The sequence below is a fragment of the Fundulus heteroclitus genome, chromosome 17 (assembly GCF_011125445.2).
Source record: "Fundulus heteroclitus isolate FHET01 chromosome 17, MU-UCD_Fhet_4.1, whole genome shotgun sequence".
Lineage (NCBI taxonomy): Eukaryota > Metazoa > Chordata > Actinopteri > Cyprinodontiformes > Fundulidae > Fundulus > Fundulus heteroclitus.
The window spans coordinates 20916833-20943547 of record NC_046377.1 but is presented as its reverse complement, the minus strand read 5'-3'; the positions used below and the strand labels follow the sequence as shown (position 1 = coordinate 20943547).

At 40.2% G+C, this 26715-nt stretch overlaps 4 protein-coding genes and 1 long non-coding RNA gene across 6 annotated transcripts in view; 4 read left to right on the top strand and 1 right to left on the bottom strand.

Annotated features, from left to right (window-relative positions):
• The window catches only part of LOC118566589, a 28911-nt gene extending 3870 nt beyond the window's left edge, over nt 1-25041 (bottom strand). Inside the window, exons 1-4 of one of the 2 annotated variants that reach the window (XR_004933125.1) lie at nt 24861-25041; nt 24379-24500; nt 20992-21156; nt 19865-20057 (exon numbers count right to left, since the gene is read on the bottom strand). This is a non-coding gene — a long non-coding RNA (uncharacterized LOC118566589). Of the gene's footprint in view, nt 1-19466; nt 20058-20991; nt 21157-24378; nt 24501-24860 lie in introns of those variants that run through there. The other variant, XR_004933124.1, reaches the window with a different exon arrangement.
• LOC118566586 (histone H1-like) lies at nt 1906-2736 on the top strand. The gene has a single exon (XM_036149048.1). The coding sequence runs from the start codon at nt 1930-1932 to the stop codon at nt 2527-2529; it is 600 nt and encodes a 199-aa protein (XP_036004941.1). The 5' UTR covers nt 1906-1929; the 3' UTR covers nt 2530-2736.
• LOC105918353 (histone H3) lies at nt 3452-7752 on the top strand. The gene is made up of 2 exons (XM_036149051.1): nt 3452-3984; nt 7367-7752. The coding sequence occupies exons 1-2, from the start codon at nt 3634-3636 to the stop codon at nt 7682-7684; spliced, it is 669 nt and encodes a 222-aa protein (XP_036004944.1). The 5' UTR covers nt 3452-3633; the 3' UTR covers nt 7685-7752.
• On the top strand, nt 5893-6472 carry LOC105918352 (histone H2A). The gene has a single exon (XM_012853421.3). It carries the CDS (start codon nt 5932-5934, stop codon nt 6316-6318), a length of 387 nt encoding a protein of 128 aa, XP_012708875.1. The 5' UTR covers nt 5893-5931; the 3' UTR covers nt 6319-6472.
• LOC118566578 (histone H2B 1/2) lies at nt 9193-9677 on the top strand. Its single transcript, XM_036149040.1, has one exon. The coding sequence runs from the start codon at nt 9227-9229 to the stop codon at nt 9599-9601; it is 375 nt and encodes a 124-aa protein (XP_036004933.1). The 5' UTR covers nt 9193-9226; the 3' UTR covers nt 9602-9677.
• Nucleotides 25042-26715: the final 1674 nt, after the last annotated feature.

Sequence of the window (26715 nt, the reverse complement as noted above, 5' to 3'; positions counted from 1 at the left end):
AAGCAATATGTTGATGTACTGGCCTCCTCTGTCGAACCAAATGCCGGTGAAGGTTCTCAGTCATCCAGGTCATGATCATTCCAAAACTTTTCATAAACTTACAACACAACAATAGGTTTGATTTCTTCCAATTTATGACCTCAATCCTCACCTCCATGCAGGTGATCAAAACATATCTCCTGTAAGCCAGGCCTACAATGACCCTAACGACTCCCCATTGCAAAGGGGTGGACCAGATTCGGTTTAATTTGCATATTTCCTAAGCCAAAACAAGGCCTTTGTTTGGGCAATAATATAAAGCTTGAAACTCCACACTACTCCAAACATTTGAATTGAGGAAGCATTTCTGGATGGTGAAGTTGTTTTGTTTTTTATGTTGAACCAAATGTTAGCCCCTGGTATTATTTTTCATTCCGACATATCATTTGAATACCAGTTTAATGGATTAATTGTGAGACTTTTCGTCTAAGAAGCATTTTAAAGCTTTGATCTACGGTGTTAAAATTTTAATTAGATGGAACAGCTTTTTTTTTTTTTAAGAAGGATCTTGATAATCTCCAGTCAGTTTAAAATGCTGCCGCAAGTCTTTTAACAACACATAAAAGAGACAGCACGTTACCCTAGTTTAATTTTCTTTAAATTGGGTACATGTACATTTTAGAATACATTTTCAAAATGTTTCTTTCTAACTCTCAGAACCCTGCAGTCAAGCTAAATCCTGTATTTCTGACCATCTTGCCCTACAGTCATCTTCCCCTTCTCACAGTGTGACGATCCAGTCAAGGGCTGTAAGTGGTATCATGTCCACATTTTAAGACATGACAGGATAAATCCTTTTGAGCGACGGCATGATGAAGTGCAAAAAAAGTTCCTATAAAGGCTTTAAATCCAACATCATTTAATTGAACATCACAGAGCAAAACAAGTTTGGGCCTAACTCTGGGGTTTCAAAATTAAATGTAACAAGCTGTGGTTTACCATCTTATATCTGAACAAAGGATGCTTTAAAAAAAGTAAAAATAAATCTTTGGTTGGTTGTTTTTTTTCTTCATCCTCAAACTCAATCTGAAACCTGACAGTTCAGAGAAACTACGAATAAAATGCAGATGTCCCAAAATTCTGCTACAAATGAAATAATAATAAAACAAATATATAAAGCAAATGTAGAAAACATTTTCGGACCAGTTTGAATTTCAGGGGGAAAAAAAGAGAAAGTTTTTAGTGGCTGATTCAGTGAAATCACAAACAAATGGAACTAATCAGTTAATAAATTACATTTCTGTTCTGATAAAAACGAACTGCTTAAGCAAACTACAAAACAAGAAATGATAAACTTGTCTGACTAGTTTTAATGAAATATCTGATAGGATTAGAGGTCCTTTCCCTCGGATTCATCCAAGAGGGAAATCCTGACAGCCATATTCATCGACAGTTTTCGTGTGTTTCCTGCCGTGAAAATCTCTCCCGTTTATTACTCAGATAACCACACTGACACAACCATTTTATTTCCATTCGGTCAGCAATCTTGTTTTTAAACGACAGGATTATATTTATCTTCTATGCAAGTCGGTTTTATATATTTTAGGAGACGAAATGTGGAGAAAACCCGTCACTCGCTGCACAAAATCACAGCCTGTCTGACGGGTGTGGAGGCTCCTGGAACAAAAAGAAAAAGTCCTGGAGACCAAACAGGACGTTAGTATGTAGAGAGAAGGGTTTTCTTACTGCTAAAACGGGATTTATATCATAACACCTTAATTTGGAGAGGATTTAGAGTCTAAAAGGCGGCGAAGAAAACACAGATGTGGACAGATTTGTGGCGGCAGCAGAGCGGCGGGCTGAGTTGTTTCTTCACGGTTCTCATGTGTGTTATAAGTCCCGCCTCCTGCTCTGAGCCGCACACGTTCAGAGGAACATTAAGAGAGAAACATGGCAGAAGTAGCTCCAGCAGCGGCACCGGCGAAAGCCCCGGCCAAAGCCCCGAAGAAGAAGGCAGCCTCCAAGGCCAAGAAGGATGGACCCAGCCTCTCCAAGCTGATCGTGGCCGCCGTGGCCGAGTCCAAGGAGCGCAAGGGCATGTCTCTGGCGGCGCTGAAGAAGGTGCTGGCCGGCAAAGGCGTGGATGTGACCAAGGCCAACAAGCGCATCAACACGGCCGTCACCAAGCTGGCGACGGCAGGAACCCTGAGCCAGACCAAAGGCACCGGGGCGTCGGGCTCCTTCAAGCTGGCAAAGGACACCAAAGCGGCCAAACCAGCCAAGAAGGTGGTGAAGAAGAAGGCTCCCGCTAAGGCCAAGAAGCCCGCCGCCGCCGCCAAGAAGGCCAGCACCCCCAAGAAAGCTGCGGCTAAGAAAACAGCCGCCAAGAAGTCCCCCAAGAAGGCTGCGGCCAAGAAATCCCCCAAGAAGGTGGTGAAGAAGAGCCCTAAGAAGGCCGCTGCCGCCAAGAAGCCAAAGGCTGCTGCTAAGAAGCCTGCAGCCAAGAAACCTGCAGCAAAGAAGCCCGCAGCTAAGAAGGCCAAGAAGTAAAGCTGCAAGACCAGCACTCAGTGCACCAAAGGCTCTTTTCAGAGCCACCACTTCTACAATTAAGACATGATTCCTGATGAGCACTAAATGTTTTTAAACATATGTATATTGATAGTTACCCTGAGTTTAAACAACTTTGCCCCAAAGGCAGTGTTAGGTGTATAGCTGAATAAGACTTAGACAAACTTTATTGTCATTTTGTATGCACAAGAGTGCATAGAGAACGAAATTTCATTTGCATACAGCTTAAGAATTTCTGTGGATTCCAGAATAAAATAATTTAGCAGGATAATAAAGCAACTTTGCAGGATATAAAGTAACTTTGCAGAACAATATAACTTTGCAGGATATCAAAGTAACTTTGCAGGATAAAAAAGTAATTTTGCAGGACAGTTTCAGGATAAAGTGCAGTGATTTAACAGTACAGCAGTAAGATGAAAACTGGTTATGCTAAACTAGTGGAATAATTTATGCCTTTCCCAGAGAATTCAGCTGATTTCTGACATTATGCCAGATACAGTTCATATCTGAGCCCACATGTCAAAGTTGCAGTGAATTTACATTTTTAGCTCTTTGTCAATGCTTTTTGTAAGTTTAACACGTGATCATAGTGCAGATGTAAACCACTGAAATAATCATTTTAGTGGGCATATTTATATTTATGGATTTATACTGAAAACCTGGAGACTGAATATTTCCAACTCAAAGTAAACTAATCAACTACATGTATCTTAGAATTATAGATGTTAATTTCTTGTTTCATTTGAATCAGAGATAGTGTCTCTAATTGATTTTACCATTGATGGATTTTTTTTATTCCAGGCAGTGCATTTTTGTATTAAGGATCCATTAAATTTAATACGGTAATTTTTTTTAAACCCGTTAACGCCTCAATCCCCCACCCCCTGCGTTTGTTACATTTGTTTCGCGCTTTATTTTGAAAATTTAAATCCAACCAATAGTTGAGTGAGAATGGTTTCAGCACGTGTTGAATCTGAGCCAATCAGAAGCGATCCCGCCCCTGTCAGTCTCTTTATAAAGCCGCTGTTCGCTATCGGGACTCATGTCTTCAGTTAGAAACGTGAAGAAAGCTCCTGAGCTACAATGGCCAGAACCAAGCAGACCGCTCGTAAATCCACCGGAGGAAAGGCTCCCAGGAAGCAGCTGGCTACCAAGGCTGCCCGTAAGAGCGCCCCGGCTACCGGTGGAGTGAAGAAGCCTCACCGCTACAGGCCCGGTACCGTGGCTCTGAGAGAGATCCGCCGCTACCAGAAGTCTACGGAGCTGCTGATCCGCAAGCTGCCCTTCCAGCGTCTGGTGAGGGAGATCGCTCAGGACTTCAAGACGGACCTGCGCTTCCAGAGCTCTGCCGTGATGGCTCTGCAGGAGGCCAGCGAGGCCTACCTGGTGGGTCTGTTCGAGGACACCAACCTGTGCGCCATCCACGCCAAGAGGGTGACCATCATGCCCAAGGACATCCAGCTGGCCCGTCGCATCCGCGGAGAGAGGGCTTAGATTGACCCCAGAACAAAACACCCCAACGGCTCTTTTAAGAGCCACACACATTCCTCTAAAGAGCACATTATTCATTTTAGTTTTGTGATACAAGTTTGAAAAAACGGCAGTCAAATTGTCAGACTTACTTTAATGATCCCAGGGGGAAATTTGTATTACATGCTCTAAATACATAAAGTGTTATATTTACAACAGGAGCATTATGCATGCAGCTTTTCGCGCATGCGCACAAATTATAAATGAAGTATTACCGCTAAAGAGAAAGTGTGGGCCACACAGATCCCTCTCATTAGATTCTTTATATGTAGAGATCATGATGATTTGGAATTTCTCTTTGAAACGCTTTTTTTCATTGTCTTATCCAGCCTCCTGGAGTAATATTTTCCATTAACTCAGCATAAGTGCAATGATATTTAGTCCCGATTTACATGTACATGTCCTGTACTGTCCCTGTTTAACTAGTGCTGCATTTCCTCCTGCTCTGATTAATAATCTTGTTTCACTTGACTGTATTCAACACATGTATTTAAATCCTTGATAGGCTTAGACTTGTTAATGTAACTACAATATATAAACTAAGATAAATTTGGTGCAATTTGCTGTGATTTTTCAAGCTGTATGCAAACGAAATTTCGTTCTTTACGCACATTGTGCATACAAAATGACAAATAAAGCTGTCTAAAGTAACTTAGCTAACCGCGACAACCACATTAGACAAAATGTCACAAATTAAACTATATGTGTTGTCTGCACATGTTTTTATGTCTCCTTGGGAGGCCTAGACTTTTTTGTTAAGATGTAACTTGTAAATTGACAAACTTCCATAAACAACTACTTTTATGCTGGCCATTGGTTTATAAACAACTTCCCCCCCACACACAACTGTCTTTATTTGGAATAACAAAGCATTATTAACAACAATTGTGTAGAGGGACAGATGTTTAGATGTGGGCATGTGTAGTTTGTAGTGCTGGGGTTATTTACCCTTCATATAGCTATTAAGCCTCTTTCATAAAATCCACAATCTGGGAATACATTATTTGCCTGCTCGGTGAAACTAATTAACAGTGATAATGAAATCACCCCCTAAAATGACCTTAATATCATGTCTGACGTTTTCCTTAACATTGTTATAGCCATAAATGTTACTAATAAGAAAAAAAAAAAGAACCATTGTGTGTGATTGCTGTGAGGATAGCACTGTATCACATTTGATGATTCAGATACACCAACATTTAACAGATGCAATAGCAATATTATTATTCATGTTGTGTTTTCTGCGACTCCATTTTGGGTACTCCGTTATGATTACATATGTTTCTATTTTTTCTTTCTTCTTATTGTTTTTGTTTATTTGTTCCTATCTGATCTTGTCTTATCTGTGTTTTATTTATTTTATTTTCCTATCATTTTTGATTTGAGGATTACTTTGATAGGTTCATATTATTAATCTGTAATGTCCTATCTATTAAGTATAACAGAAGTAATTGACAACTGAATTTGACAAAATGTCACAAAATAAAGTAGCATCTGTTGTGTAACTAAAATCTTTTCAGTGAACAAATATCAATGTATGTTTATATTATGCTGTCATGTATTTATTATTGGACTTTATTTTAGTTACCATAAGGATCCCACATGGGAGTAAAAAATATTTTGTCTAAAGGTGTTGAACTTTTTGCACTTGGGTATTTTATTTTGTAGAACCCATCTTCTGATGAACGGAAGTGATTACCGAAGTGAGGAAACTTGATTAAGACTGTTCTGATTGGACGATGTTCCGTCTGCTGAATTTGGACCAATCAGTGAACAGATGATCGCTATAAATATCTGTATCCATCGAGAAGCCGGCATTCTTCTCTCGGAAAGAATTACCAAGTAGAGAACATGTCTGGACGCGGAAAGACCGGAGGCAAGGCTAGAGCCAAGGCCAAGACTCGCTCTTCCAGAGCAGGTCTGCAGTTCCCCGTGGGCCGTGTCCACAGGCTGCTGAGGAAAGGCAACTACGCTGAACGAGTGGGTGCCGGAGCCCCGGTGTACCTGGCCGCCGTGCTGGAGTACCTGACGGCTGAGATCCTGGAGCTGGCTGGCAACGCTGCCCGCGACAACAAGAAGACCAGGATCATCCCCCGTCACCTGCAGCTGGCTGTGCGCAACGACGAGGAGCTCAACAAGCTGCTTGGAGGAGTCACCATCGCTCAGGGAGGCGTTCTGCCCAACATCCAGGCTGTGCTGCTGCCCAAGAAGACCGAGAAGCCCGCCAAGGCCAAGTAAACCTGCCTGGAAACTACAAACCCAACGGCTCTTTTAAGAGCCACCCACATCTGTCTAAAGAGCATTTTCCCCATTACATAAATAAGTGACTTAGTCAGTAAGATTAACTGAAGCGCGTCTAAATAAAGGTTGCTGCCATAATCATGGTTTAGGAGGACAGGACCAACTAAAAACGTCCCCTTTGAGCTACTAATTACAAACTTGCTTTGCAATATTCAGAAAAATGGATTTTAGAGAATTTTATATTATATATTATGAGATGCATCTTGAGATTTCCTTTTATAGGCAATTTTTCATACAAATGTAACCAGTAGCAAAACCAATATGACCATTTACACCAAATGCTGTTGGGGGACAGTATATTCCACCCATGTAATAAAATTACATGGGTGGAATATACCACCATTACGATGTATAAAAGTCACCCAAAAGCAAAACAAATGTGTCAACAATTGCTTATTAATTCAATCTTTGAAAGAATGTACTTATTTAATGACATTTAATGTTATTGTTAGTGAAATAGAATTACCCATTTCAATACTGAAGCGCAGTCAAGAAGGACCTGCCTATTTATGACTTGTTTCTCAGCTTCTGTCACGGCACTAGACCTGTGGTCTGTAACATGACTAACAAATCAAATATTAAAAAAAGATGACCTACAGCAGATTGCATGTGCAAATTTTAATGTACATAGAAAAACCTCAAGTGATGAAGGGAACATATTTGGCTAAATAAAGTCATCTTTAAAAAAAAAAAAAATCTATCTTTTGGTTCCTGAACTTTTATAAACACAAAAGACACAATCGTGCCGTCCATTTTTATACATTGTTATTCCTACACTGTCTTCCAATTTGTTTTGTGGTGAAGAATCATGTATTTTATTTTAAAATATTGTTCAATAAGCGGAAATGTGTTGGACTCGTGGTTGGGAACTAGATGCGGAAGTCAAAAGTTGGCGGGAGACATATCTTCCTTTACGTCCGCAGCCCGTGTTTAAAGCCTGATGTTCACAGTCGTCCTCCATCAGTGTTGTTACTGAATCAGTCAGAGAACAATGAGTGGACGCGGCAAAGGAGGTAAAGGACTCGGGAAAGGAGGCGCCAAGCGGCACCGTAAAGTCCTCCGTGATAACATCCAGGGAATCACCAAGCCCGCTATCCGCCGCCTGGCTCGCCGCGGTGGAGTCAAGCGTATCTCGGGCCTCATCTACGAGGAGACCCGCGGTGTGCTGAAGGTCTTCCTGGAGAACGTGATCCGGGACGCCGTCACCTACACCGAGCACGCCAAGAGGAAGACGGTCACCGCCATGGATGTGGTGTACGCTCTCAAGAGGCAGGGCCGCACTCTCTACGGCTTCGGAGGCTAAAGCAGCAGCAGCTCAACCAGCAACCCAACGGCTCTTTTAAGAGCCACACACATTTCTTTAAGACATTATTCCTCCCTAAATGTAGTTATTTACGGTTCAAGTTATGTATGAGGCTCATAAGCTGATTCAGCAAACAACATACATGCTTTATGTCTGCATGGACGAGTGAAGCTATTAAGCAGACCCGGCTGCAGAAACGAATTACAGGGCATTCCATTTTTCTTCAAGCGGGCACACTTGAAAAACATTCTTTATGCTTCAGACTGAACAGTGACTCAGACTACTTCTACACTGCTGAGTAAGGAAATTATCAAAATCTAAAATAATCGAAAAAACAAGCAATCGTGTAGTCATTGTTGCCAAATTGGGCGGGTTTCCACCCAATCAGGTTTATTTTGAACAAAAATAGGTTTATAAGCAGGTTATAAAAAAAATTTTAGTTGGGCTTTTAGAGAGAATTACTAACAAAATATATCAAAATAGTTCCCAATGTCTGGAAGAAAACTATAAGCATTTTAATAAAATGCCATCTCCTTCAACTCATTTTACTGATCAATTTATTTTTTAAGTAAGTCAAATTTGTTATGACATCAATGAATAATATATAACAAGAAAAGAATAATGGTTAATCAAGTGTTTGGTCAACGTAAATCCCTCACGAGGCGTTGTTCTACTGATCATAAAATTTCATGGCTGTGTTAAAGAAATGTTTTAGGTATATTCTGTCAGCGAAATCAAGTTAAGGTAGATTTACAACTCATATTGGGAAGCTATTAATAAAAGTTTTATTTTTTTCTGGTTGATATATCATGATTGTTAAAGTGATCTTGTGTGTTATTTGGTTGGTTGTCTTATGTGCTTTTAACATGAGAGAGTTTGAGAATTTGGCTTATTTTTTCTTTTAAGTTGTGCAGGTTTTATGCTGGTTTGGGCTGGAAATGAAATCGACCACAAGAAGCAATACTAGCAATGAATAAAAGCCCAAGAAGAAAAATGTTATTTTCTCAATGTCAATATGATCTGTATGTATGAATTGAGGAAGACCGGTTTGTTTTTGCGCATCTGTCCTTAGTTGGACAATAAGAAAAGTTATACGGAATTGTTTTATTGTCCCACCATGGGGAAATTCAGTGAAAATGGCAAAGACCGTTCCGATTAAGTGATGAAAAAACAAGCTAATTTAATGTTAGTTCTCAAGCAAAAGGGGATGGGTGTAATGAGAAACGTGAAAGGGGAACAAAGCAAAAATCCAATAGAGACCAGATCTCTATTTCACCGAAAATTTCACCGATTTTTCTTGGATATACGCATAATTGACACACGAGAGCAGGGCCGCACACGGTCGAAAGCTTTTTTTTTTCTTCATAATTTTCTGTAACACGCTGCCCAAGAGCGCGCACACAGTGACGGTAAACCTTCCGATGAGCTGAGCCAATCAGAGGTGGGAGACAGCGCAGTGTGATTTGCATGCAGCCTCTATAAGATCAGTCTCCCTCCCCCTGCCGGATCATTCGTCGCTGTTTGCAGGAACAAGTGATCAGGATGCCTGAACCCGCCAAGTCTGCGCCCAAGAAGGGCTCGAAGAAAGCCGTGACCAAGACGGCCGGCAAAGGAGGCAAGAAGAAGAGAAAGACCAGGAAGGAGAGCTACGCCATCTACGTGTACAAGGTGCTGAAGCAGGTGCACCCCGACACGGGCATCTCGTCCAAGGCCATGAGCATCATGAACTCGTTCGTCAACGACATCTTCGAGCGCATCGCGTCCGAGGCTTCCCGCCTGGCTCACTACAACAAGCGCTCCACCATCACCTCCAGGGAGATCCAGACCGCCGTGCGCCTCCTGCTGCCCGGTGAGCTGGCCAAGCACGCCGTGTCTGAGGGCACCAAGGCCGTCACCAAGTACACCAGCTCCAAGTAAACCACCTGTTTACTGTCAACAACAAAGGCCCTTTTAAGGGCCACACACATGCAACTTTGAGCTGGACTCCTAGTAATGCGGGGCACTTTTGTTTTTCTTTGTAACTGCATCCAATATTATAAATGAAAATAATCACCTGGTAGCAGGGAAGAAATACTCATCTCTCAAACGGAACCTGAAGTTGAAGTGAGATTTGTTGAACACCAGATCAGTCTTACTGAATGTAAATAATTTGTGCTGTTGCAGTTTTGTTAGTAGTTGCACTTCTATTGCACTACATCAGTTCTATTTATATAGCACCAATTCATCATACATGTTATCTCAAGGCACTTTACAAAGTGAAATTTATCACCCAGACAGTTTGATCAAAACGTTTCCTCTCTAAGGAAACCCAGCAGGTTGCATTAAGTGCTGAAAAGCAGCATTCACTCCTCTTGAAAGAGCGTAGAGCCACAGTGGACAGTCGTCTGCATTGTTGAAGGCTTTGCAGCAATCCCTCATACTGAGCATGCATGAAGCGACAGTGGAGAGGAAAACTCCCCTTTAACAGGGAGGAGAACCTCCAGCAGAACCAGAACCAGGCTCAGTGTGAACGCTCATCTGCCTCCACCCAGATGAGGGCTTAGAGAAGACAGAGCAGAGACAGAGAAAGCTCAGAAGCTCACATTGACCCAGGAGTACTTTCTATGCTATGGTAATATCAGATGATTTTAGAGACTCTAGGAACCACCAGCAGACCTGCAGTCTGAGAGCGAAGTGCTCTGTTAGGAACATACGGGGTAATCAGAGCTCTGATATATGATGCAGCTTGATTATTAGGGGTTGTCAAATGTTTATTTGAAAACCTTGAGTTAATGCTTTTACACGAGCAAGAATGTACTAATCAGAATCAAGTTTATCACCAACTAGGTTTGCACTTACAAGGAATTTGACTTGGTGTTGATGGTGCAGACAAAAAATTAAAATACAATAAAAAAAATGGATGTATATACACAGAAGCTAAATGAATGTGCTGTTTAGAATATATTTTTTAGATTATATTTTTTAATATAGTAGTGCACTTTTGTTTACATCTGAAAACAAATTTGTAGCTAAGAGCAGGAATGTACTTAATTCAAGTGGAAACACATTCACATTGTTTTATTGATAGTGTAAACAAGTCACACTTCTTGCACTTGTTGCTGCTAGAATAGCCGGCAGACCAAATTTCTGATGATGAACCAGCCCTTTGTATTTTATTTGGAGAGGGTAGTTTTGGGAGTAATTTACACTTTAAGGTTGTCTTGGATTTAACTGGAAACATGCAAATTGTTTACAGGATGGGATGACAGTTTTTATTGACAGGATTAATTGTTTTTCTGAGATGCATCAAATTACCTTTTTGGGACATACATGTAGAGACGACTTCCATTACAGCCTCATTATAATAATAATAATAATAATAATCAACAATAATGTTAATACATTTTTAAGCAAATGGAGCTCTGCTTTTGGAAAAGTACCGTATCGGATCGGAAGTGGTGTACTGTTCAAAACCATTGTAACAAACCAGGCCCACGCTGAGTTGTTCTAAACTTTTTTTCCAAACGCTTTATTTCAGATATAGAACATTAAGAAAAAAAGAGTAATGTCAACAGATAATAGAACAATTTTTATTTCTTTTTTTTCCACAACCAAGGATAATTAATGTTATACATCAGACAATTGTAAGGTCATATATGGGGGGAAAACAAATTATATTTAACTTCCTGCTTGTTACACAACTTGCACAAGTTTTGAACACATGAAAATAAGATTTTGTGTTTAAATACTGGGGGCAGATAGTCTACATAAAGAAGTTACCCTGATATAAGTTTTAATTGCTTTCTGGTTTCCTGAAGATGCAGTTTAGTACCTCATTATGACAATGTTTTATTTACACAAGTGTGCATTCTAACAATCAGATCAATTTTATATACCTTGTTGGGGTAAACAAAACTTTATTTTTAAAAGTCAAAAAGTACAGTCTTCTAGAGTAAAAGAAAACATTTCAGCAATTTGTTTAGACATCAAGTTACAAAGGATCAAACAAAATTGCTTTGCTTGTTTTAAAGCACTTTATAAATAAAGCCTGTATCCTTATGGATTGGGCAAAGTGCTGAACATATCTGCAAACTATGAACATATATTAAAATGATCAGAATATAAAAATAAGGTACAGGAACAATAAAGATTAAACACAATAAAACCAATTAAAACAAACAGTCAAACTAAGGCTACATGAAACCGAAAACTGTATCCGCACATAAAAGTTTGAGCATAAAGATGGACGTGCATCTAATAGGCTGTAATACCTCTGCCAGGCCAGTGAGTGGTGTGCTAATGCTGCCACAGACGTAAAGAAGGAAGAAGAGCAGAGCTAAAACAAATGCAGGAGAGGTAAAACAGGCATTCCAGTCCACACAAACACAGTATAGGAGCAAAATGTGTTAGCATATACCAAATGAGTTGGGGTTGTGTTTTAGACACTTCGATTTATTATGGATTTTACACTTTGTCATTTAAGGCTATGGCTAGTGGGTTTATCCCTTTGCGTGGAGAGCTAGCACTGAAAACTGTAGCTGCCTCGGTACGCGGCATGCAGGCCTCGCCCTCACGCCCCAGTTATCCTGCCCTTTCTGCGAGCTCCTCCCACTGGAGGACAAGCAACGGAGCGTAGCTAGCTTCACATTGAACCATAGAAGAAGAATTTGTGCAAGAAAAGAAGAGTGGCGTAACAACATTGGCATATTAATCTAACTGAGAAAACAGTTCTCAAAATGGAAGTAAGCAAGATTTTTCTCATGTTTGAATTGCTATTTTGCAATATTTATGACAGAATAAAGAAAGTAACAATATTTTATTTTAAAATGTGCTATGCTCTGTTATCTTACAGCAAGATGTCAAATCACCAATCTGACATCTTGAGCATTTTCACAGTAAATCTTCTGACTAGCAAACTGTGAAGCGGGAGTTTTCTGTTCACCTCATGCCTGAAGATGGATCGACTCCAAGACTCTCAAATTGCCTACTTATCTTAAGGCTAAAATGGTTTATAAATCTGTTTAGTTTTGTCTATACGAGTTCATCATTGCACACAATTGATTTAAATTGATTTTTCATTGTGACTTGTCACTTTAGTTTATTGTTATCTCTCCTCTGTTGTTGCATTGAACCTATAAAAATTATCATATTTTGGACTCAGTAAATGCAGATTATTTTTTTATGTGTTATGTCCGTTATCAATGGATAGCACTTGGAGCCTTCAATACTGTAACATCGCTGCATCTATATCTAACGTTATGTCTTGGCCATTTAAAGAGGAGATCATGCTAACAGACTCAAGAGATAAAAAACAAACTTTGCTGATTAACTGATTTTTTTAGTTTTACTATTTTTCCATAATTATTGTCCAGGTCTGTCGCCGCTTACACATTTCGGAGTTCAAATTTTCTTCAGCTATCTCTGTCTACACTGTCAAATTTGCTGTGTTTCTTAGAAATAGAGTGCTGTGGTGCATGTTAAACCTAGAAAGCCCAGAACCTGCAGTGCACTGTAGAGACACATTCCGACTGGTGTTTTTAATAAAAACACAGGGCATTTATTAAATGTTTCTAATGTTTCAAAAAATTATGATTAAATAAATGTGACGAACAGTAAAAATTTTAAAACAATTGTCAAATATTTTTTCTGGAGCTTGATTTATATGTCAAAGCATAAAAATGGTTTATAATTACTTAAAAACAAGATCAAAATAGAGTACAAAAATGTTTACAAGTATTTTCTATTCATAATAAAGTGCTTAATTTATTTTTTAGACTGGTTCCATACGAGAGGTTGCAAGGAACCTTGTAACTTTACTGAATGCGCAGCTTCAAGAAGATGGACCTCAACAGACGACACCAACTGTCCCCTCAACCCAGTCCACACATTTAACACAACAGACCTCATCACGCTCTACAGTACGTCGAGAAAACTAAATCAACTAAAACAAGTTCACGAGTGCACATGAAATGAAGATGATCCAGATTTGTGTCAGGGTGGCTAAGCACATGTTGCATTTTGCTCAGCAATCTCTCCAAAATTTGACATCACAGAAGAGTCAGTAAGAATTATAGAATGTAACATTATAGTTGTTCTGCCTTTTGTTAAAAGACAGCAAGAAGTTCATGCCGTGAATAAATTACAAATGATATTAAATATGTTCATAGTTTAAAATTTGTCACAGGAAATCCATGCTAAAGACAGAAATGTTTTGGGTTTATATTTAATCAGAGTGAGACATCACACATTTGTTAGGTTCCTATGTGAATTATGTGAAATAGTGAGTGCTCTTACCTTAAAAATTATCTTTGATGTATTTTGGTCTGGTAAAATCTGCTTTTCAGCAAGTAAGCTAGAGAAACTGCTCATGTTCAAGTTGAATTTGTTCTACACACATCTGCCTTGGGAACTATTCGTCTTTTTACAAAAAACAATTAAAACCAGATTTGTTAATAAAGGTTCTTGAATAAAGGTTATTCAAAGAACACAAGAAAAGTGTGGGGAACTTTTTTCATTTATTCCGCTGGCTATCTAGCTGCACATGGTCACATGTGCGCAGGGACGAGGTGGCCGTACCCGCCAGTTACTGGACGGCTCTGAAGTCCTAACACATTGCAAAAGGTCCGAACGAGGTCCGACACAGTCCTAACGAGATCAAGGAGTTTCAAGCGAGAACCAATCACCGGTCCAAACGAGTGGTCACGTGACGGCGGCCATCTTTACTACCGCATCAACAAAACAAGAGAATGAGAAAAAGGTATGGAAAGTTGATTAATACTTATTAAAAAATAAAATAAACAAGTTAATTTCCCGTCCGTCAGCATGAAATTTTGCTTTTTTTTTTTTTTAACTTTCTTAAGTGCTACGTAACATGACACAATCAGACCAATAATAACTAGATGATTTGTTTATTTACTGTATAAAACTTTGTTGACCGTCTGCCTGTATACACACATAACTTAGTCATCTGCAAATATTAAATGTAAAACGTTAACATAAAGGTTAACGTGGAGCTAAGACAGGGAAGCCAGACAGTTACTGGAGGGACATCTGTGCAAAATATGCCCAGGGCCAATTCAAATTTTCAACTGGCAAACGGCCAGGTGCCAAGAAGCAGAAAAAGGCCTTGGAGCAAATTGATGCTTGCCCCCTGCAGATCCGTATGCAGAATGTTAATGATCTGTTTGGGAGAAGCCTTCAGTACTCGTGTGGATTCCACAAGGTAGGTGAAACTATTTTTTCCCAGGAGGATGAGGTGCGAGCGTCAAGGGGGGGGACCGCCACGAAAGAGGCTCACAAAAGAAAAATATCACTACACCTGCAAGGTGTGTGGCCAGGACCAAAGTAAAAGGACTGGTTACACCCAGCTGAAAGGGCGGTGGTATTGTCATGCCTCAGGACTGACTGGAAGAAGAGTTTATAATTATACTATTTACTACTATAGTTTTACTATTTACATTACTTGTCTCTCTCTTTGTTAGTTGTGTTTCTGTCTGTCTGTTATAATAAAGTTTAATACTTTTGTTTGAGCCAAGAACAGCCTTCACGTTTTTATTTAATTTATTGAACACCAGGACAGTGGGTGTCACCTATCGAATGTGATTGTTAAAACTAATGCCAGAATTACTTGCAAAATCATTTTACATTTACTCACAGATTCCAACATTCTTTGCTCAATTTGGAATTTGTTTTATTTACTTATGCTGCACAGACGTAGTGACTCAAATAATTGAGTTTACCAAAATGAGTGGAAACATGATGGTGGAGTTATTTATGTTTCCATTTATACACTTAACTATTGTAGCTTTAAACCATTGTAGCACCCTTTCTCAGGCTGTCGTATTGGCTGGAAAGGTTGCAAGGCGACGATCCGACTACAATCTGAGTGCAAAAAAAAAAATCCACAAGCAGAGCTTTCAGGTTCTATTTTATATAGGCTTCGCCCTTTAAGGCCGTCGCTAGTTGGTTTATCCCTTCGCGCGCGTGCACTAAAAACTTTAGTCCACGCCCACCTGCTGTGTGGGCCTCTCTCCGGTCAATATAAATAACACGCACATGGCGTGTGCGAGCGCTGCCTCGGTCCGCGGCATGCAGGCCTCGCCCTCACGCCCCATTCCTCCTGCTCCTTCTGTGAGCTCCTCCCGCTGGAGGACAAACAGAGGAGGGTAGCTAGCTTCACGGCGGCCGCTGGTGGAGTTTTTCCCGTAGCTGACAGCTACCCGCTGGAACAGGCCATAGCATTTTTCAACGCTGGGCGGGAGTCGGACAATTCCTGCTTCAAATACGATGTCAACAACAGCCCGCTGCCGCTTCTCAGCCGGGGAGGTTGGCCGAGGAGGAGGAGCAGCAGCTGGGCGGACTCTCAGCCGCTCCTGGTCTCCCGCCGTCGACCATCACCCCGCTCCCGGCTGTTGGCGCGCTCCTCCTGGAGCTGCCAGCGATGATCGAGAAAGCTGCGGACCGTAAAGGTCTGGCTGTGCCGCGACCCCAAACCCCGCCTCGATCGGATGATCTGGCGGGACGGTTCAGCTTACGGCCGCCGCCCGGACCCGATCTGGCCTCAGTATCCTGCGGTGATGGCCGGCTCAGCTGCTGAGCCCGCCAAGCTAAAGCTAAAGGCGCCGGTGGCGACTTACGCGCCTTTAACTCTGGTGGAAGGATTCACCGAACGGTGCTTTCCTCCTGTTCCTCCTCTAGAGGCCAGCCTCGCCTCTGTGTTTGGGGCAAAGACCAACAGGCTCGCTGGACAGCGGCCTGTTCCCCCCGCTAAGCACGATCAGCTGACCGTGGGGTTTTCTGATCGGTCCCATCAGTGTGCCGTCCAGCTTGCTGCGGCCACTAATAACATCGCTCTCCTGGCCTTCGATCTCTCGAAGACAGCAGAACAGCTGGATCTGCCGGCCGAGGCGAAGAACCAGTTCTGCAGCTCCGCTGATGCCATCCTGAACCTCTGCGCGGCTTCGGCTGTCTGCTCTGCCTGCATCTCTGCCTGGCAGACGATGATCCAGAGGAACATCTGGCTGCACCAGTTCTCCTCCATCCCGGAGGATCTGAAAAAGGAGATGCTGGGGAGCCCCATCAGCCAGGATGCCCTGTTCGGGCCTCATTTTAAGTCGGCGCTGGAGAAGCTCCAGAGGACCGCCGAGGAGTCGGAGACGCTTCGAGACCTGGTGCGGCCTCGCTCCTCTGATGTCTGGCGGGACCGCCGTAACCAGCGGCAGGAGTCCAGACGCTCCACGGCTCCTGGACTCTCCCGCTCCGCTCCTTCATCAGCCTCCTCCTCCTCCCGGCACCAGCAGCCCTTGCCAGCGCGGCAGCCTGCGGCCCAGAGAGGCCGTCATCAGCCGAGAGGACAGAGGAGACAGCCCAAGAAATGACTTCTTGGGGGGAATGTGTGTGATTTTTAATCTGTTAATCACCACCCCGGTCTACATAAATAACGGTCAGACCGGACAATCGGTTCCCAAACAGCGTTTTTTCTTCAGCCATTTAGGAACCAGAGCTTAAACGGCTACGCCTATATTCATAGAACCTGAGGTTACAGATTTCTATTCAGGGATTGTTAACCATTTGTTGATCAGTCGTTTTTATAAAGAATGTTGTTACATCAATATTGTTATATTTAATGTGCTCTGTCTTTTAATCGCAAAGTATGAATACTAATCTAATGTGTGGATCTACCAGGGTGGAGCTACCACCCCAAATAAAAGCCTTGCCACCACAGCTGGCAGCTCTGAATTCAAGCTACAGTTCACGGCATACCGCACGTTCTAAGTATGAACCTCTTTTGTCCCACAACATTGAACGCAGCACGAAGTAATCCAACACCGACTAGAGGCAGGAAGGGAAAGGAGAGTCTGTGTTGTATCGCAGCTCATGACCTGCTGAGATGTGCGTTCCCTGCCGCCGGAGCGCACAATAACTGCATATCGATTAGGAAAACAGATTAAAATGTGCCACAGATACTTTTACTGATATTCATGTGTGTCCCACAGAGAACAGGTGGAAGGAAGCGATACAAACCAGGCTGAAGTTAGCGGGAAAACCTGGATTCTGACCCAGAAAGAGCCGATAAATTACAATTGATCGCTTATTCATCCAACAAGACGGAGGTGGAGGCCGGGACGGATTTACCACTAGGCAAAACTAGGCAGTTTCCTAGGGCCCTGGGTTAGAAGGACAGGATCTTTCCAAAAAAATGGAGACGGGCGGAGATTTACTTGAAGCTGGTTCTTGGCTTGTCTACAGTGAAAGAAAGGACTGTGTTATTTGCTTTTGCTGTCGCCTTTTCGGAAACCCAGGAAGGAGCAATCATCTAAGTGAGAATGGGCTTAGTGATTGGAAAAATCTTTCATCCCATTTGGGACAGCATGAAAAGTCAGCTGAGCACATTGCCAATATGGATGCCTGGCGCACCCCATCACAGAAAACTCCAGACACACACAGCTATTGATCAGGTGAACCAAAATCTTCAAAAAAATGAGATTTTAGGGAAAAAGAGAGTAAGAACAAGAAAAAGGATAAGAAGACAGGGACAAAAGGTAGAACAAATAATTTAAGTCTAATCTATTAAAATTTCTGTATCTGTATAATGAGTCTGTTCTATGCGTTGTCTTCTCAATTGAGATAGCCCCATACCCGTCTTTGCTTAGGGCCTCAGATTTCCTAAATCCGCCCCTGGGTGGAGGTTTACGCTAACGAACATCAACAGGATCATCATGACAAACTGAGGCAGATGGACTTCCACCTGATCTACAGTTAGATGTTAAACCCTCTGAGAGCTTCTGGCTGGACTTGAATCATGATGTAAAAAAAATATGTGGTGCTTGGATCAGTGAAAATCAGAACTTATTCCCAAAGTAGCTAAATACATTAAAATGTCTTTTAGATTATCATTGCTTCTCGTTGCTGTAGCAGGTCCAATTCTACATATTGACAAAAAGTGCTGCACAATAAATCAGGAAAACATAACATATATAACCCTCTTCTTTACCACATTATCTGTTCTGATAATAAACAAAAAACTCTGGGCTGCTTAAAGATGTATTATTAAATATAAAGGGAGACAATTCTTCCCAAATGTAGCATTAGTTAAATGTTGAGTTTTTCCTGAATAATATATGTAGACATTAATATTAAAAGGACCATTATGAACAGAGTGGGTCAAACTGAATTAGTTTTATTATTTAAAAACTGAACCACGTCTGAAGGTAAAAAAAGGACACTTCAGCTTTCTATACCTAAACAGGCTGTATCAGATCCATGGATTTATTGAGGCTCTCCTTCATTTTACACTGAAAGCTTTTGAGTTCTCTCTCTGAAGTGTCCATCCATTTACATTTCAGTTATAACAATGTATTTTTTTATTGTTTACCATTTCTGGCTGAGCCATGCAGCGCCCCAAAAAGCCACAGCTCAGAGTCCTTCCACCTCATGCGACGCCGGTAATAAACCCAGAAAGCACCACTGATTAAAAAGGTTTGAGTCACACAGCAGTGCACTGATTACAATAAATAAAAATAAAGAAAGAAAATGCTGATACCAGCATCTCTGTTGATAAACGGAAGCCTACAATGGGAGCCAAACCACATCATAAGAAGAAGAAAGGAGAGAAGAAAATAGCACAACTACCAACAATGTTCTGGTGGAGCAGTGACTGCTGCTTTGGTGGAGAACTTTGTGTTGAGAGGAAGGACAGCGACGTAAACGGCGGATGAACATCTTGTTGTGAACCTTATCACACTTAGTTATTTAAAGCCAATAATGTGGACGCTAAGCGGTCCTCAAACAGTTTCTAAACGATAATGCAATGGATGAAAAGCTAGCTCTGCCATTATGTTTGCCTCTTAGCACGGCTGGGCCCACCACTGGCGATTCGCTCAGTTTGTTCACACAAATGATTTGTTCATTTGAACTAAACACTCATGAATGACAACTCTACACAACACTGTCATTTTAACATTTCCTTAAGGATTTAGTTTTTACCTCCACTTCCTATGTTGCAGTAAAATAATTCTGGATGAATTTCAGAGCTACTACTAAACCCTCTACCATCAACAGAGTGAGATAACTTTTCTTCTTCTCTTGCTTTCTTTCTTAAAGGCCACAGTTTCTATCATCCCTGGATTCTTTTTGCAAGTCTTTTGGCAAGAAAGGCACAATTATTTCTAGATTGTCTTTCTTAACCTCCTGGAAACTAACCTCAGAAGGAAGCCAAGAGGCCTTATCCTGGAAACTTTTCCCAACCCAATGTACGACATCAACAGCATCAGGAAGCTTCTCCTCTGGTGTCACCTCCTGGCAAACACTGATGATCTCGGCGCAGACATCCTCCTCCTTAAAGTCAGCAGATCCATGGCAGATCCGGCACTGCTCAGTAGTTGAGGGTTGCAGCCTGTTGAGAAGCTGTGTAGTAAAGTCTGTAAACATCAATTAGGAAACAAACTATAATATCATCCAGTCTGAAATCCTTTCCCTTTAAGTTGGTTCACCTTTTGCCGGATTACGAGGTTTGGTTGTGAGCTTAAAAAGCTGCAAAATTTACGTTTGCAAAAAAAGACGAACAAGACTGAGTTCCAGGATCCGTACAAGGTATTTTGTTAGAATTGTTTTGTAATACTCCGGCAAATTTGCATGAACTGTGCTCTAATTATTTGTTCATTTAGAATGCACTAGACTCAGATTTTTCACCAGACCTCTGAAATGACATGCAGTCACAAAGTAACCATTTTGGCTAAAGTACATGTGTTGCTTGTATCTCCATGGAGTGCCTAAAGCCTTTGTGTTTTATGCCTGGAGTTTTCACAGCGTTCAATAAATGGAAAGAAGTCACCAGTCTCAAAAAAAGCTGTGCCTGTGTTTCATTTCGGAAACACAGGCACAGCTTGTGCCTCAATGCAGCCACTCATTGGCTGGCTGCATTTTTTTGTTGTTGTTGTTGCAAATACATTTATTAAAAGCACAATTCTGTGTTGTGGGAGTGTTTTATTGTGCATTTGGGGTAGTGTGTCAAGGGTATGAGATAATTAAGTCCTATCAAAAAAAAAAAAAAAAAAAAAAATATATATATATATATATATATATATATATATATATATATATATATACACACACACACAATTAAGATAACTCAAACGTAAGACCTTAAGACCCTACAGACACCCTGGAATATGTCTGATATTGTGGTGACAGTTGTCAAACGCTGCCTGACTAAATACAACAGTTGATCCTGTAACCCAAAGCTACACCAAAATAAAACTAAACACATTATTTCTCCCATGAAAATCTGACAGTAAGCAATACACCCCTGGGGTATGCCCATCAGCTACCTGGAATCAGTCAGTTTGTTGTAGTCCTTTCCTTCAGGTGAAGTATGGAGGCAGTTCACCAGTGATTTCCATTTTGCCTCCAACAAATCTGGTTTTGCATCAGGTGTGGATGCTGCCATTCAATATAGACGGTTCTACTTCCACAGTCCAGTTTCTTGGCCAGACCTGGAAAAAGTTAAATAGAAATATTGTACGTTCCAAAATGTATTTGTTCGCATTCGTAACGTAACATTCATGAGTTAATCAGAACAAGTGTTTAGATGGACGCTGATCGGATTATCGATCATAAACCAGCTCTCTCAAATCGGAATACAATTTCATTCTGATGGTAATAATTATTTGATTATGGATAAATTTTTAATTTAAGTCTGGGTGAAGATACTGTATGGGAGAGAGGAGCAGGGCTCTAAACTAACTTGTCAAGAATGAAGAGTCTTAAATGTTGTTGTGTAACCATAATTAAACTTTGGTCAGACACTCAGAATGATAAGAGACAGACCCAAATTAAAAACACAGAAAAACGAGACAAACATCCCTAACGGACACCCTTAAAAATGTAAAAAAAAGAAAGAAAGAAAAACAAAGAAAGGCTGATATTTAATACTTTTTATTTCTTCTAAGAAATTTTTGAAAAACTAGAATAAATGTCCTTGGAAGAAAAAATATGTAGGACATATGTGGCATTTACATAAATGCAGCTTGTGCTGAAACAGTCAATCAAATAAACCAGCAGCATATTTTATAGTCAAAAGTGGTGTTTTTGCTCTGGTTTCATTGTTATGCTCCATTTCCCTGGATGTACTAAGACATGGGTGAGATTCAACCAAACTGCATTTGACCCACCCAGTTTTACAGCTTCACTTTTGTTGTGTTAAATCACTGTTCATATAGACGACATTCATTTGAAGCAACATTATTTATTACCTAATATTATTATAACAGAACATCTCAGTAGCAACTGGTTTTTTGCGCACTGTTTGCTCTCGATCCAAATGTTCTATTTTAGAAAAAAGTGGAAATAAAACTTTTTGTCCGATTCATCAATTAATCGTCAAAAAAATAATTGACCGATTATTAAAATAATTGTTCATCTTCAAAGTCTCTCACTCTTGAAAGGACTGGATTAGGGCTGCAAACCGAGTTCATCTTTCCCTACTATATATGGAGCAAACTCTGTTTCTGTAAATTCAGCAGACCATCTCCTTTTCAGAGTGGTTGTGTCTTTTGTTGGTGAAGATTCTCAGTCCTCCAGGTCATGATAAATTGAAAAAAAATGTTAAAAAATAAAACTGGACTTCTATTCTGAAGCTGAAGACGTTTCACTTCCCATCCAGGAAGCTTTCTCTATTCAAAAAGCTTTTTGAATAGAGAAAGCTTCCTGGATGGGAAACGAAACGTCTTCAGCTTCAGAATGGAGGTCCAGTTATTCTATTTTTCAACCTTTTTTGAGTTGTGTCTTATTGGGGGGGCAAGAGTGATAGTGCCGAAACCAGGCCAATAGAGGCAGGTTCAGCAATTTCAACCAGGAGTGTCCAAAATTAAAGCACTGGCCAGAATTTATATATGGTGGCCAAACTGGACCAGCAAATTGAGGACAAAGTAAAGACTTGCACAGTCTGTCAAGAGAACAGAAATGCTCCTTTACAGCCTTGGGATTGGCCAGAGAAGCCATGGAGCCGCATTCATGTGGATTATACCATTAGTGGGAAGCATGTTCTTTGTGCTCATTAAAGCACACTATACATGGATGGATGTCTACCCAGTAAGTAATGCTACTTTAGCATCCACTATTGAATGTTTCAGCACAAGTTTCAGCAACCACGGTCCACCAGAACTGTTGGTTCCAGATAACAGAACCTGCTTTTTTCAGGGCAGATTTCAGTGAAATCCTGCAGAAAAATGGCTTTCGCCAGGTGACCTCTGCTCCCAGCATCCAGCAAAGAATTAGCTGAGAGGTTAGTACATATATTTAAGCGCATGATAAAAAACTGTCCTGAAGGCCCGCTGACAGCTAAATTAGTCAGGGCGTTATTCAGCTGTCGGGTGACTCCACAATCAACAGGCTTGTCTCCAGCAGAACTATTGCTATGGAGGAAGTTACGTTGTACGCTGGACTTAACGCACCCTGATTTGAACAAGAGAGCGCAGGCGAAACAAGACAGACAAATCAAGGATCATGACAATAACGCTAAGGAGCGACGGTTTTCATCAGGAGACACAGGGTGGACCCGTAATTTTGGTTTTGGACCACAACGGATACCAGGAAGGGTTGAATCTGTGACGGGACCTGTTTCCTATACAGTGAAACTGGGGAATGGACGAGTACACTGCAAAAACAGAACTAAAAATGAGTAAAAACCTCTTGAAATTAGCGCGTTTGTTCTTGATTTGACCAGGTAAATAAGATGATCTGCCAATGGAATGAGTATTTTTACCCCTAAAATAAGATTAGATACCCAGCACTTGAAATAAGATGATATAGATGACATTTTCCTGTTTTAAGTGCAAAAATCTTATTTCATTGGCAAATCATCTTAGTTACCTGCTCAAATCAAGGATAAATGCACTAACTTCAAGTAAATGTTTCTTATTTTTAGTTCCGTTTTTGCACTGCAGTGAGAAGATATGTGGATTAGGTCCACGTTAAGCATCGGTCATCAGGGAAGGGGACAAAGACAAAAGAACATTCTCAGATAACTACACAGAAAGAGTCATGGTTCGGCATGGAGAATGTTGTTCATCACAGCGAAGAGATAAAGATGACGCAGCTGAAGTGGAGAAGGAACAGAAATCAGATCAAGCAACTATAGAAAAAACTCAAGTCCAGTTAGAAGACAATCAGGAAGGAAAACTAAGATGCCAAGTCATCTTAAGGACTTTAAGTTGAACTATACTAACCTTCCTTTTGTTTGGTGTTTAAAGAAAAAAGGGAGAATGTTACAAGTTTTTTTTTTTAACTGATAACGATTTATGTTGGAGGATGTAGTAATGTGAGTTTAGGTTATGTAGCTGTTGAGTCCGATTAGAAACCCTAGACGGAGGTAATGTGCATGAAGAAAGAGCAGAGAACTGACTGCAAAACGTTATACACAGTGGAGGCTGTTTTAATATGAAAATACACCCTGTTGGAGTTAGAAACCATCTCTTGTGATTTACTACAGCCTAAAAACAGCAGCAGAGAGACAGCGGCGGTGGCATCAGCACAAAATGAGCTCAGCCCTGCTGTACTTTGGTTAAAGGCGAATTCAACCAGAGCTGCACTGAATATATAAAATTAATAAAACATTTTCACCATCTGCAATATTACTAAAACGGAATCTGCAAGCATGTGCTATACTAATGTTATGCAAAACATTCCTTTCTTAAAACCATTACACATTTATATACCTTTTTCTCCTTTTCCAATGGTGTGAACCTTTATGTTACCGGCTTCGCCTCGGCTCTGCGTTGTGTTCCTCTTTTTGATGAAGGACAGACGATGGACAGCTGGACAGGCTGGGTTTAATTTCCTGCATAATATAAACAATATACTATCAGTCAATACGGCTCACTGGTTTCCACAATCACAGCCTATAAACAGAAATAGATTTAAAAAATAATCCCGGACCCATGAGAAAATCCCTTCATGTTTCTGCTGAGATGTAAACTACAAACACATGAAAACAGCTTTCCAACACTGATCACCGAGAACTTTATGTAAAATAAAGCCAGAAAAAGGCGCTAAGATACTGGCCTTTCCACCCATTAGTCAGTCCTCTCTCGCTTTGTATATAAATATTCATATTCATCAGTAATCTACAACACATCACAGTAGCACCAACACGTGGCTCCGTGCTAGCTTACCATGCTACTTTAAACATGCAACTCACCGGAGATTCACAAAATGAGTCTTTCAGCGTCAAGAAGCTGTTTTTCCTATCTTGGCAACGTACAAAACGGAAAAATGAAAATTTGAAAATAAAAATAATGTCACAGAAGCGCCCAGCAAGCAGCTAACACGTTTTCATTTCAACGGAGAAAATCTCCATCTCCGTTGGTGTGAAGGGAAAGTCAGTTACTTACTGCCATCTAGTGGCCATACTTGGAATTGGCAAAATTCACAACTTTCCAACCCATTTATTAACAGACAGAAAAAGACACCATAGACACAACGTAAGAGCTGTAGATAAATAAAACAAAATTACTCCTATTAACATATGACCATGTTTCATATTTAGATAACAAAACCATAAAGGATGAATGCCATTAGCTAGCATTAGCTTATTCAAACTTCTTTTAGATATATAAACTCCAATAAACTTAGTTATTATAAACATAAAACTACACAACAAAGCAAATTATACCTGTTCGCCTTCCAGCTAGATGCAATATAAAATGTGGATGGGAATGGGAACCCGTAATGTCCTTTAACAAGCAGCAAAACCGTTAGGTACGGCCGTTGGAACTTAGCGCTTCTTTGCGTTTTACAGGAACCGGAAATAGAAAAACATGCCTTCAAAATAAAAACCCTGTGAACCTTTTTGCCGTAATTCACTATTAATGTAGAATTTATTACTTAAAAACGGAAGAATCAGGAACATTGGGCATAAAAACAAAAGACAATATATGAGTGAAAGTATATCTAACAAATATCAGTTATAACAAATAGTCTGGGTCATTTTCAGGGAAATCCAACCATGTGACTTCTGAAATTAAAACCATTCTTCATTATGAAGTAAAATTCTTGTTTCAATAAAGAATGTAATTACCTTTCTGGTTCAGCTGTGTGCTGAAACATCATGAGGTGCAAGTTCTCAAAAGACATCATGCACTTCATCCACTTTTACATAATAATCAAATTTAAATTTCTGTTGTGTTTCCTCTATTAAAGTAATTCTTATTAATTCACAAACTACAGTTAGGATACATGTTTATTTATTTAGAAAACATACTTGACTGGTAACAGGACCGTTTCAGTACACGCTTATTTGGACAAATCCAACCATGTGTTTCTCATTTGTACAAACAAGTATTTATAAATAATTATTAGGGAAATATTTCTATCACTTTTTTGCATATTTGAACATAAAATTACTTTACTGAAAGCAATGAATTCAATTGCCTCATTTGTGTGAACAAGCGTGGTGATTAAAGCTGATTCAGAATCTGATATTGATAGAATATTTACATAAAACCTATTTTATATGAAAACTGCAACTCCTCTTCCTCTTTTTGAACAATCGATCCTAAAAACATTGTAGCCTCTAAATGGAGTGCTTGGTTGGTAAGCCATGTTTTAAATAACACCATGTGGTTGTCAGATTGAACTAAACCCCCTCCTTCATCATTCCCTATTATGGGTTAAAGCTCAAACTAGCTAGGGTTCTAAAGACGTCTGAATGTAACGAGTGATTATTTTTATTTTATTTTATTTTTTTTCTGGTTTAATGTCACAATGTAATTTTGGACCATTTACATATTTTATGGAATAAGGAATAACCCAAAAAGTAATACACCAGATTGTTAGTGGATTGTTATTCTTAAATTATTAGTTGCCAAAGTATGTATTCATAGTTTCAGTTGGTATGAAACATAGAAATTTTAAATTATGTGATCATCCCATTTTTAAAAAGTAAAATAACAGGTGTGTTGGCATATTCAAAATTCCTTTTTTGCACAACTTCAAGGGAACATATGATGGTTTTAATGTCTTCCTTTTCACATAAAATACTTCTATAGACCCTG

What these genes read in the sequence shown, in the direction of transcription:
- LOC118566586 (XM_036149048.1), top strand. Translation starts at nt 1,930, where the DNA reads ATGGCAGAAGTAGCTCCAGCAGCGGCACCGGCGAAAGCCCCGGCCAAA.
- LOC105918353 (XM_036149051.1), top strand. Translation starts at nt 3,634, where the DNA reads ATGGCCAGAACCAAGCAGACCGCTCGTAAATCCACCGGAGGAAAGGCT. An exon ending in GCGCCATCCACGCCAAGAGG is followed by an intron (nt 3,985 to 7,366) that starts GTGACCATCATG and finishes TGAATCAGTCAG; the next exon opens with AGAACAATGAGTGGACGCGG.
- LOC105918352 (XM_012853421.3), top strand. Translation starts at nt 5,932, where the DNA reads ATGTCTGGACGCGGAAAGACCGGAGGCAAGGCTAGAGCCAAGGCCAAG.
- LOC118566578 (XM_036149040.1), top strand. Translation starts at nt 9,227, where the DNA reads ATGCCTGAACCCGCCAAGTCTGCGCCCAAGAAGGGCTCGAAGAAAGCC.